General features: G+C 34.3%; 1 protein-coding gene across 1 annotated transcript in view; it reads left to right on the top strand.

Annotated features, from left to right (window-relative positions):
- Positions 1 to 6: 6 nt before the first annotated feature.
- Positions 7 to 13,260, top strand: part of LOC118751288 — a gene marked incomplete at its 3' end in the record, with an annotated part of 44,032 nt that continues 30,778 nt past the window's right edge. The window contains exon 1 of the mRNA XM_036486070.1: positions 7 to 259. Coding sequence (XP_036341963.1) covers positions 138 to 259 — 122 coding nt within the window. The remainder of the gene's footprint in view (positions 260 to 13,260) is intronic.

Here is a 13,260-nt window from a genome sequence, read left to right as displayed (position 1 = left end):
ATTATTCAAGTACTCTTTGCCAACTTACACAGCTGAAAGTGAACACTTTTTTCGTAGCTGTTCTTACCAACCTCATCGCATTCGCCATTCTTTCGATCCTAACCAGCCTCGTAACCCCAACTGAGGTAGCAAATAAAATGGATGATGCTCCCCCGCCGTCGAAGAAGAGCACCACACTCTCCGTGGACCGCGCTGCTTTCCTGCTGCTGCGTGTTAAGAAGGCATTCAAGAAGAAACGACAGCAGCGCAAGGAAAAACAGTAAGTTGCTATTTGCTAAGTATGTACATTAGACTGCATCACCAAAAAACAAATTCAAAATATTTTGGTGGACGTCTAAAAATATAATAGATTTTATAATTCCAATGGAAAAACAGTACCGTTTTTTTTTTGTATGGGGAGTGATGCAGTCTAATGTACATATATATGTATGCCCCGCCAATAATAATTACAAATCCGCCCCGTATTGACGAATTCTTTTTTTTAGTATTTAATTTAGGTAATTTTTTATGAAAATATAGTTTATTCTTTAAGAAAAACTGTATCATTCCAAATTTCAAACTTTGTGCAAGAACTAGAAAAATTCTGCAAAGTTTCATCTAAATGTCGAGCTTTTTAATACGATTTTTTCTTAATATTTTTAGTATGTTGTTTTAGAACCCAGTAGATAAATTTTAATATAATAAAGTGCGAGTGTGAAACTACGGAAAAGTTTTGCTGATTGTTGATATTTTGTTTTGCTGACAGTGTCACGTATTTTCTATGTTTTATACCAAAAAAAAAACCGTTTGCAATTAACAGTACACTAAATTTAATTTTTTCCGAAAGTGCTGTCAAACCATTTGAGCGTTGCCATGTGACCGGATTTTCTGCGTATTTGTGTAAAAGTATAAATATGTTAAAATCACAATTAATTGTAAATGTTTCCGGTAAAAGCGAACTTTATTTGCGCGCATTCACGAGACATCGCCTATCTGCATACGTGTACGTGGCTTACCGAAATCACAACATACCAAATCAGCGCCGGAGCGTGAGCTCGAAATTGTGCACGCCCAAATATGATAGACATTTTGTTTTATTATATTATATATTGTTTATAAATGAATTATATTTTTACAAATCATATGTTTTGAGTCATACGTTTTTGAGAAAAATACACCGTAGTAATTTTAAAATTTCAAAATTACATTTCTCGACTGAAAAATAAGCTATTCGAGCTAACTCGACGGCATTTAGCAATTAAGAAAAAGAAAAGTGTGCCTTAAAAAATAACGAAATGGCAAGTAACTCAAAGTCTGTAACTCTGCATTTCACAATTTTCAAAATTTTCCGTTTATCGCATATAAGTTTTGAAGCATTTAATTTTAAAAACTTTTTTAGAATGTATTGTATTCTACAAACAATTACGAATAATTTCATACCTTAGCAAGAGGTGTGCTTTCAGAATAAACTTACTTTTAAAGATAAAATATTGTGCGATTTTGAGCATAATTTTTATTCCAAAAACACCTTAATTGAAGGCACATTTGGAAAATACGTCGAAACGATCTAAATCTTTGTTTAACTGCTAGTCCTTATAAAATTACACATACTTGTGAAATGCTTCAAAAAATTTGTCTCTAGAAGTGTGTAAAAAACCCGATTTAGTACCTTTAATTATGCTCCTTCTTGTAGTCAAAATATTGCGTGGGTGGTATCAAATGAAATTTTTTTCGACAAAGGTTCTGATAGTTGCTCTTACTTAATTGGAACCTCTTAAATTCAATGGCGTCCCCAGTTTTGCCCGATTCTCTCCACTTTTGGAGATAGCGGTACTTGAAACTTTGCTTAAATTTGAACTATTTGATAAAAAAAAAACTCCCTAAGTTTTGAAGATATTTTACCAAAATTTTGCACACGCTTGTATTTTAACATTCACTTCACTATGTCATAAAATCATCGAAATCGGTTCACTCTCAAATCTAGCTCCCATACAACTGAATGTCCAGAGACGTTGTTTTGCGGTATAACTCCTCCAATTAAGGTAAACATTTAGTATAGGTTCACTTTAACATATATCACGCATAGAATATATTATTCAGATATGACATTAGAGTTATAGCGCAAAAACACCTATCTGAGTAATCAGTTGTATTGGAGCTATAAGTTAAAGTGCACCCATTTCGATAATTTTAAGGAATAATTAAGGTATTATTAAAAACCTGTTATGTGCAAAATTTTAGTAAAATAACTTCAAAACTGAGGGAGTTATTTATAAGATAGTTAAAATTTAATCAAAGTTTCAAATACCGTTATCTCGAAAACCGGAGCCAATCCGGTAAAACGGGGCCATTGCCATTGAATTTCGAACAGCCCAATTAAGCGAGTTCAACTTTCAAAATCTTTTCTTAAAATTTACAACTTGAACAATGTAATTTGAACCCAGCTTATTCTTTTGTTTTCTATTTATTTCATGTTTATTCCTCGTCTAACTTTTGAAGCACTTGATGAAAATGAATTACACTTATATTAATCGATTTATTAAGAGAGTACGAATAAAATGATATATAAAACATAGGTGTGCTCACAAATTTAAAAATAAAATTTTTTTTTTGGAGATTGTAGGTACTTATTTTTTAGATTTGTCCATATGTATATTGATACACTTATTCTGGTGCAGTGATTTTCGTTTTAAATTTAAAAGAAACAATTTGTTTTAAATGAAATTTTTCGTTGATTTTACTGTAACTAAAATTTTGGATAAGACGAAAACTTTGTGTTAACCAAAAACTTATGATTTTCTTTCAATTAACCGAGTGCTTAGGAAAGCCGATGCTTCAAAATATGTAGATAATAAACTTGTTTGTATTCTTCTTTTACGATTCATTTATTTTTATTGCCGTTTTTCCAAGTGATAGAATTTTCATCATCTTCAAGATGGATGACCCCTGTTTGGTAAACTCTAAAAAATCTGTTTAAAAATGCGACTATAAATCGAGTATATTTTTGTAAATTTTTTAAATTTTTTGGTAAATTTACACTATGAATATGTATTTTTCTCGTTTACACATTTTCGTGTGTAAAAATCCTTTTCGTTAGCGACTTTATACAATTCTGCGGGTGAAATCAAACAGCAGATGTGTATTTTGTAGCTTAAATACACCTTCGTCGGAAATTTACGCACACCACAGCAGCTAAATTACACTCTAAAAAGTCCGAAATTTAAACAAACTTTTGAATAATCGAGCATGTAATTTCGCGGATAATAAGGTAGGAAATCAGTAACCTACCTTGCAGGTAGGAGATTTACACACTTTTTTTTAGAGTGTACCCTTCCTGGTTATAGTTGAGCTTGTCTTATCTTTTTTAAATCATAATAAAAATACAACCGCTAAATAAATAAAGTAAACTCCCATTTTATCTCATTGATTCGATACTTTTTCTCATGCTTTAAGTCGAATGAAAAATATAGAGTTAAGCATGTTTTCCTCGCCTTCCACTTTTCGAAGAATTCTCCGGCGAAATCAAGCTGCGAAGTATACTTTGCTTTTAATTTCTCAAAATTGTGAGCAAGCACTGTTTGTTAATATCCATTTGAGTAAATACATATATTGCTTGGTCCGAAAGGACGTGCATGGCAGCAATTGCTTTTGCATACCAAAAAAGTGCAACAAATTTCCTTTTATTTAATAAATGATCAACTAACAATTAGATTACTGCGTTTCATTACGGTAGTATGACTTTACTAAGTTTACTTGATTTCAGCATTATTTGTTATAAAATATGCTTTTAGAGTTGAAATGCGAATTAAATTCGTCGATTTATTTATTAATTGCTCGTTTAAACTTGCATGCTTGTATACATGTATGTATATGAATATAGATATTTTTATTCGTTTAATTTCTAACAATTCCTTCAAATATTCAAATTCTCTAAGGACTTTAAACTTTTTCATTTCATTTCATTTCATTTCATTTATTTTTTTACCGTTCGATGTGAAATGTTGTTGCTGAATGGCCACAACAAAGTCTACCCGTCAGTCAGCCTGACTGCTTGTCTTCGTAGCCCATTTACTGAGCTGTTATTTTTCCACTTCATTGACTTTCTGGGGTTTTGCGCAGCATCTTTTCAACCGGCTTGCAGGCTTGCCAACCACGATATTCACCAACTTAGCATTTTAACGCACAATGCAACCAAAGGACAGGCGAGGATAAATTAAGATGGTGGCAGGAAAAGACAAAACATTCTATTAAAGTTCGATTTTTCGATTTCTATTCCTCTAGCAGAGGAACGCATTGCCTGTTCGCAAGTACATATATGTATAAACAACGTAAAGGAGGATTTCTGGGTTAGACTGAAGAACGGATGATCGGATACTTTAAGTCACTCGCGCGGCTTTGAATGGTAATAAAAAATCTGGCTTTTATGGTTTTATTTTTTTCGGTATTGAGCACGATGTCAAAAGGAGGGTTTTGTTTGGTAAAAATTCTGTGATTTTCGGTGGCCGATTTCAACATCAACTTGCATTTGTGGACTATTTTTGAAAAATTGCTAGTGGTTTCCATAACTTTTAGACCAGGTTGATTGTGGCCGCAGGCTCCGGTCATGTCGACGCCAGTGAACATGTCGAAGTGAATTGAGTTGAGTTGAGTTAAGATGAAGTGAATTGAAGTGAAGTGAGTTTCCGTTGAAACACAATGCCACGAACGTCGAATTTTCGCCCAGTAGAGCGGCCACGTCAGCCACTTTCGCCCAAAAATTTCGCTAAGTAAAACACAACTACGGCGACAACGAATTGAGCTACTTATGGCAAGGTACAATTAAAATTTTTACCAACAACAAGATTATTAATTTTTAACAAAAACTAATACATTATTTTTTAATTTCGATTTAAAAACCTGAGAATTTTTAGCATATGGCCATAATGGATCGTATTTTGCAGCTGCCGCCGGCAGCGTCGCGAATAGTCGTCGGCCGAAATTCGTCGTTTGCTTTGGTGGTGCGCATTCTCATATACGTCAGTGTGTTTGAATTTTTACAGCGAATATTAGTGGCGAAGAATTCAACGGCATTGTGTTTCAACGGTAAGGTGAGTTAAGTGGGGAAGAGTTGAACAAAGCACCATGCATAACATCTTTACTTTTATTTTAACCTTAACCTTTATCTTTCTTCTTCTACATACTCAACTTTACCCTCTTTCTTGCATAATTCTGTGCACTTGACAAATTGTCACGCTTGACAAAAATTTAGTGAAATACAGACAAATCTTAGCGGCATAGTTTTAGGCGCAAATGTTTGACAAATATTAAGTCAAGGTTGATTATATGTCAGGTGCGCAGAATTTTGCGGTTAATCTACATAAACCTTATTCCTAATATTTTCTTTAACTCAGTATCACTATTAAAGCACACATTTAGGAGACATTTCTACCCCAACCATGTACATGTATGATATTTGTATTGGTGTCACTTTTGAAAAGATTTCTACGCTTCAATTTTATTTAATTTGAAATTTCAGTAACCCTCTGCACATCATCATAAAAGTACATATCTAATGATGTATAATTCTCTATACCTTAGAAGTATAGTATGGCCGTAAAACTTGTATATCGTCACTGAAATGCAAAAAGTCGTAACTTATAAAAAATTCAAAATTTACTTTTTGTTTGCTATGATGAATTCCATCGAATTACAACTCCCCACATCACTTTATAACAAAAAAAAAATTAAAAATAGGCACGACTTTCTCCATTTCAGTGATGATGTTGTAACATTATTTTGCATTTCAGGTGACGATATGTACTTTTATGTTATTGTATAGTTTTAGGCAGGCTCATAATAAACTATTTATTTGTAAGTTTTATTTGTTGCCTTTTCCATTTATCATAAAAAAACAAAATCGTGCTACAAAACTTAATAACACCATTGAAAAAATAAAATAAAATTAGTTTGCTAGAAGATGCAATTGACAGATCGCTAGCTTAGAGTGCAAAGTTGCAGAGTCCATTCTTGTTTAATTTTTTGGTAGCCGTTTCGGCATACTTTGGAAAAAGATATTCTTCCAGCAAGCGAGCATTAACCAGTTGTATGTTTAGTTTTTGTTCAATAATAAAGACATTCTTTTTTAAGCCGGGCGGATTTCGAAAAAAAAACTATGTCATGTCTCCGATTCGCTTCAATTTTTTATTTTGATCAATCAAAAAAAATTTGCAATAAAATCTGCGTTTTGCTAATTTTAGTCCTGCAATTGCCACGCCCATTTCTAGGGGTTTGTAGCCTTAAAGAAATATCTTGCCATACAAATACTATATCTGAATGGTATTCTATCGGAAGTCGCAATAAAATTTTAATTTTGTGCAAAATCCGATGTTAACACCTTACCAAATATATCTTAACATAAGTATTGGAAAAAAAACATCTCATCATAAAGAGAAACATTTTAAAATAATTCTTGAAAAACTACCATTTTTTTAACCACATTTTTTATAGATAATTAAACGAGGATTACGGTGGTATAATTTTAAATCCCTAATTTACTGGTCTTCACTATGCAAATCAACTACAAAAAGTTCCACTGTTAATAGCTAAGTTAGCTTTAGGACAATCTTGACCTTCTTATATATAGAAATGTTAAGCCCGTTTCTTTAGCTTTAAACAACGTTAAGATGAAGCCTCTACGATGAGCAGAACCCTAGATATAACGATTTGAAGAAGTACATGATTAGTCAGAATCACGAAAAAATGCAAACTTTGATATTTCCAAAGAAAAAAGCAAAAAAAAATCCTCGAATACGTGTTAGCTTATTTCATGTATGTATGTACCCATAAAAAAAATTTAGGCCAATCGAAAGTGTGACACCAGATTTGCTGTCCGATATGAAAACGAATGTCTCAATAAATAATTTTATAGTCGTTTATCTCGAATTGTATAGAGAATTTTGGAAAATTACGTTCTTTAAACAAGGGATGATTTACAAGCAGATGAATTTCAAAACGTCAGCTATTGCAGTCGTTTTTATGTGTTCTAATGAAACCTTCATTTATCAATTTATTAAGTAATAAAAAACAGCAGAGGAACCGTAACAACTCCTCAACATTGCTGGCTTCGAACTGTTTATAAGTTACCGTCGCCATTTATGTACATACACAACTGATTTTCTTATTGTCAATATAAATTTTCTTACTCATATTACAACAGCTAATGATGATGCTGTTTTGTTGTCTTTGCTGTTGCTGTTGCTCTACGTCCGCCATAGCGGTAATCCATGTCATAGCCTCAGTTCAATGCCATCTAAAATAATTATGACAAATCGTTGGCTGTGATGATGGAAATGCGTAAAGTATTCGCAAGCTAAAGCGAAAAAGAATACGCACGTACTTGCTTTAAAGAACTGTCAGACGTGGCAATGCAAAATATTTCGAAAAAGGCTGTTAAATTGAGAAATTTCAAAAAGTAGTTGCATAAGCAGTCACACCTTGCAATAAAGTGTCTTTCGAAAATTGTTTTATATTTCCAAAAACACTTTTTGGCTGTTCACACAAGAAATGAAATTTTGACAGTCTTTACCGATACTTAAATGCAACCGTGAGCCGCGTTACTATTTGTTTGTTATATCTCTTGGTTATAATATACTTTGTTTTCAATTTGTTAATTTTTTATTGATAACTTGACAATAAAATTCCGAAAGATAATTAATTGCAAGCATTTCTGGTATTTTATTTGTTCTCACAAATTGCGATGTACCTATTACACGGCAACACTTGAATGGTTTGAAGGCACATTATTTTATTTTTAAAACTGATTACCAAAAAGTGAAAAAAGGTCCTTTTAGGTGTTTGCATGTACAAATAAAAATTCTCTTTTTCATTTTGACTTCGAATTGCGTGGAAAAGTTGGAAATAATGCCACGTCTGACACACTCTTTATACGCCCATTTATAGTAATTTGATGATAGTGGCGCATCACAATACATGGGAAAACCTGCGCTCAAAAAATTTTCTATAATTGGCATTATGCATTGGAGAATTTAATATTGTTCTATAAGAAATACTTGAAGCTTTAATACAGAGCACTTTTTCATAACGATGCTCCGGTTTATCTATGAAATGCATTCTATTTTTACAGTAAAATTGTTATTTTAATAGCTTCCTTCATTAGTTGTCTTCTCTCTTACTTTTACTTATTATTTGACGACTTGGGTTTTTTTAGCAGTCACACCACAACGGGCCTCCGCCTTTACATGACTTCTTCAAAGAACAACGTAATGGTGTAAACCGTGTTTTAAAAAGTGCTTTTAACCCGGCCCTAAGGCTTATACTTATAAGCATTCACATAGCTATGTTCAGCTATGTAAGTACTGAAGAGCTGCTCAAAATCTTCTAAAAGGCACACTAAGGGCCAGTTCCAAATGAATATTTAAATAGGCACTTAATTTTAATTTTGGATTGTTATTTAAATGCCATTTAACTTTCCTTGGGTTTAAGATCAACTTAATTTAAATATGCCAAACAAGTGGCAACACTATTACTTGCACCTTGAAATTGTTGTTGCATTTGCTTGTTTGTTTGCATTTGGTACTGAACAGCTGATTTTTCTTTGGCAAGATTGATAAAAAAAAACCTACCTATCAATAGTTGTGTTTAATGAGACCGAAAAATGTTCAGATCAGCTCAAGTTAGAGCAGAATCGAGCAGATGTCAAAAAAACAATAGAGCAAGTTAAAGCAACTCAGTTCACAAATCTCATGAAACACTTTTCAGGCAGAAATTCTCAAAACGGCTGCTTGCTCTAAGTTACTCCATCAAAAAAGCTGGGGCAGAAAATCGTGCTCTAAGTTGCTCTGGTTCCACTTAGCGCAGGCTCATGAATCAAAAACTAGAGTAAATTAGAGCAAGAAAAATCCTCATGAAACACAATTTTTTGAGATATCTTAATCTGGCGTAACCTAGAGCGGCTCATTAAACACAACTAATCTTGGTGGTTTGGTACAGAGACAGGGTTGCATATCTCATATTTAAATAGCCAATACCTCACAGGTGGTCCGATCCGATCATTGCATTATGAAGAAATTAACGATAATCTTAAATTTGTATATGAGAATTGGAGTCGGTTTTGTTTTTTGCTTAAAAATTACTGCTTGTCTTTGTAGAATAAAAAAAATTTAGATGTTTTAAAAAAATACTAAATTTCCAATTTCCGGCAGAAAATTTTGAATTGCCCTCCTTATTAGTTCTCTCAACGAAGTATCTAAATGAATAATAAAAAACCGCCTACTTTATATTTATATATGTTTTTAATTTTGGCTCATTCCACGGTAATCGATACCAAATGAAACGAAAATAATCTTCAGAATTTGAGTGTATTATTTCTAGTAAGAGTAAATAAATCTAACTTTCACGACTCAAAGGTAAAATTTCGAAATTTATCTCAAAATCTGATTTTTTTTAGTTTTAGTTTTAGTTGTCTTCTTCTTCTTTATTGGAGCTGTAACCGCCTAAGCGATTTTGGCCGAGTCCAAAACAGCACGCCAGTCATTTCTCTTCTGTGCGAAGTGACGCCAATTGGAAATTCCAAGAGAAGCCAAGTCCTTTTCACCTGGTCTTTCCCTCTCAGTGGGGGCCTTCCTCTCCTTCTGCTACCACCAGCGGGTTCCGAGTTGAATACTTTCAGAGCAGGAGCATTTCTGTCCATTCGAACGACATAGCCAAGCCAGCGGAGCCGCTAAATTTTAATTCGCTGCACTATGTCTATATCGCCGTAAAGCTCATACACCTCATCGTTAAATCGTCTGCGGTATTCGCCATCGCCAACGCGTAAAGGTCCGTAAATCTTTCGCAGAATCTTTCTCTCAAAAACTCCAAAAGCCGCTTCATCAGATGTTTTCGTTGTCCATGCTTCTGCGCCATATACCAGCAGAAGCATGAGGAGTGGACTGATAGAGTGTGATCTTTGTACGACGAGAGAGGCCTTTACTTCTCAATTGCCTACTCAGCCCAAAGTAGCACTTGTTGGCAGAAGCGATTCTCCGTTGGATTTCAAGGCTGGCATTATTATTGGTTTTAATGCTGGTTCCCAAATAAACGAAGTCGTCTACTTTCTCAAACTTGTAACTGTAAACGGTGACGTGGGTGTCAAGATGCGTATGCTCTGACTGTTCGTGTGATGACAGGAGATACTTCGTTTTGTCCTCGTTCTCCACCAAGCCCATTCGCTTTGCTTCTCTATCCAATCCCGAGAAGGCAGAACAGACGTAGCCCTAGTTTTGCAGATAATATCGATGTCGTCTGCATACGCCAGCAATTTTACGCTCTTGTAAAGTATTGTGCCTGAGCGGTTCAGATCTGCGGCTCTTATTATCTTCTCCAACATCAGATTAAAGAAATCACTCGAGCGGGAGTCACCTTGGGAGTTTAGGGTGTACCATTTACAAACTTATATCCTCGATGTTTTGCAACACCGCCCATCGACCAGTTGCGAAACCGCGTAAATCGCCATTGTGGCAAAAATGAGATTTGGTAACCCTGAACTCCAGGCATCGAGATTTATGCATAAAAATCGTTATTAAAACAACAGATTTGTAAAATAATAGCTAGAGAAAATACCGCCTATCAAGGCAATGCCTTCAAAGAATAAACCGTTTTTTCGCCCTCCTGTATGATTTGAGTGTAAGATAGGCGGTTTTGCAATTGGGTGAGGGGCGGTTTTGCAGAGAGAGAGGATAATTTTCTTCAAAATTTACAGTACTGATTTTCGTAGTCTATTGTCTTTTGTTTTTGTTGTTTTTGCATTGTTTAATCGGTCCATGGAGAGAAAAATTCTTTAGCATTGTAACAGTGTAATTTTTAAGTTTTTCGGGCAAGTACTAAATATTTTATTATATACTAGCTGTACCCTGCCACGCTTTGCTGTGGCATATTTTTGTTACATGAATGTGAAGCGATTAACGAAACAAAGCATACCGTCGGCTTAGAGTGTAAACCTGCTAAATCCGTTTTTTGGCCAAATTGACCTTTTGATGCAGTTCGAAGGAGTAGGCGATTCCGCAGTTGGCAAGCAAAAAAATACGTCAATATAAAAATATAATTGTCAAAAATTGTTTGATGAGTAAAGCTGCTAATGTACAATCAGTTCAAATTCAACTGCTAAATCCAACATATTGTGCTTCTGTCGCTCGATTATTGTTCTATCTTAGAGTATTACTTTATGCGTTTAAGCCAAGCTTTAATTTTTTATATCTCAAGGAAATTATTGTTACTTGTGGAACGAAACAGAAGGAAGATTAAATGCAGAAGAGTTTTCCAGCGTGTGGGTAGATTCGATAAAAAAAAATGTAGTACCAAATAATAGTTCCGGGGAGCCAATTACAGTAATTTTTTATAGCACCGAATGCACATATCAAACCCGAAACAGTATTATGGCTAATGCTTTGTTATCCACAACTATAAATAACAATAGCTGCATTTTTTTTGTAAGCGAGCGACAAAAGAACGCTCAACTCGGGTAAAATTTCCTTTTAGCTACTTAAGCAACCCTGTTGGTAGCTGGCAAGAAAATGTGATTAGTTTAACGGGATTTAGATACAAAAACCAATTTAAATGAGTAATTATGCGAGGTATTTGCGTAATATATATACTCTTTTAAAATATAAGTCACATGTAAAAGGAAGCAAAAATTTCCCTCTCCACTTTCCCATTAACAATTCACAATAGAGCAGTTTTTCCACTTACCAGCACTAGCCTTCAGGTCGCGTATTTTTTAGCCGATCTGGCTGAGCTCGGATAAATAGCCGAGTTTGTGTTATTGCTTTGCGTGTATTTCGTCATTTAAGCGAGTGTTCTTTTGTAGCGTGGTTGCAAAAGAATGCACTTAATATCATTATTGAGCAAAAGTTTCTTGAAGTAGGCCATACCCAAATGGAAGCTGATTGTATCCATTCCATTATCGAACGAGCACTAAAGAAAATAGATATCCATGTTCCTGCAGAATACATTGAAGTAGGTAGATTAGCTAGAAAAAATCCAAAACCATATGACGTAACTTATCTTAGTCACACGTTCTTTAAAAGCTTTAACACAGTTCAATTCTTTAATAGCATTCGTCCCGGTCGCGGCAGATATGCTGCTAAAGTAACTGATATACGAGCCCTACGGTATACACCAAGTGGCGACATACATTTCAAACTAAGATTCTCCAACGAATGGGAAGTAGTACCGCAAAGAAAATCCCCAGTAGCTGTTTCCTTGCCGTTTTCCCACCTTCCGAATTTATACGAGAGTAGGCGTACGATTGCTCGCAGAAAGTACGAGATCTCCAGTATTTCAAACGATTACTTCCTGAAGATTACCACGCCTACTATAACAATTTACCTCATGATTGAATAATATGTATCATACTTTCTGACATTATTCAGTTCCTACTTAAATTATCTTATATGTGGTCTTTGTACTATTAATTTGAGAGAGGAATACTTCACGTATAGTTACTAAAATATGTTTTATAAACTGCCTATTTTTGTTGCAATAAACGGAAGAATAAATCTGTTGTATTTTTTTATATATATATAATTGTTTTTTATCTATGGAATACTATATTAATTAACATTTAAATTGAGCTTGTAATCACAAAAAATAAAATAGAAACAATTTTATTCATACAAAAAACCTGCTAAATCCACTTCAATTTTGAGAATACAAAAACTAAAACCTGCTAAGTTAGAAATTCGCCAATAAAACCACAAAAACGTAATTTTTCTCATTCGTTCTGGATTAGGGCCATATAACGTGGCGCGATTAACAAACTATATGTAGGATTTGCCCCTTAGACTAAGAGTTAAAGATATATTTAGTTTTTTGCCTCTACAGTAAAATATGTTTTTTGGTCGTTAGCAGGTTTACACTCTACGTTTCATATAAGTTTGATTTTGCAATAAGTACTTGTGTGCACACAATATTTATCGGTTTTCCATATCCGGTTTGCCGACACGGGAACACGCAACATCTGAGAAGCAATCCGCATCTAAATCTAACCGGCCGTTTTCACGAGAAACCGCACGTGTAGACCGCCAAAAGTACGAAGCATGCTTTACTAATACTTTACTCAGAATCGACATATGCAATGACCCCTTTGCAGAAAATTATACATAGGGAAATTTTTGGAAAATGGGCATCGAACAGCCCACTTACGCCTACACATGTGTATATCGGTAACCGGTTTATCAAATTCTACCAAACTCGGCATATTTATCAACATTGGCGCAAAAAATGCAATATGTTGAAAATGTTTGA

The sequence above is a fragment of the Rhagoletis pomonella genome, unplaced genomic scaffold, assembly GCF_013731165.1.
Source record: "Rhagoletis pomonella isolate Grant_MI unplaced genomic scaffold, Rhpom_1.0 Rhpom_scaffold_00630, whole genome shotgun sequence".
Taxonomy (NCBI): Eukaryota; Metazoa; Arthropoda; class Insecta; order Diptera; family Tephritidae; genus Rhagoletis; species Rhagoletis pomonella.
This window is presented reverse-complemented; position numbering and strand designations above follow the sequence as displayed.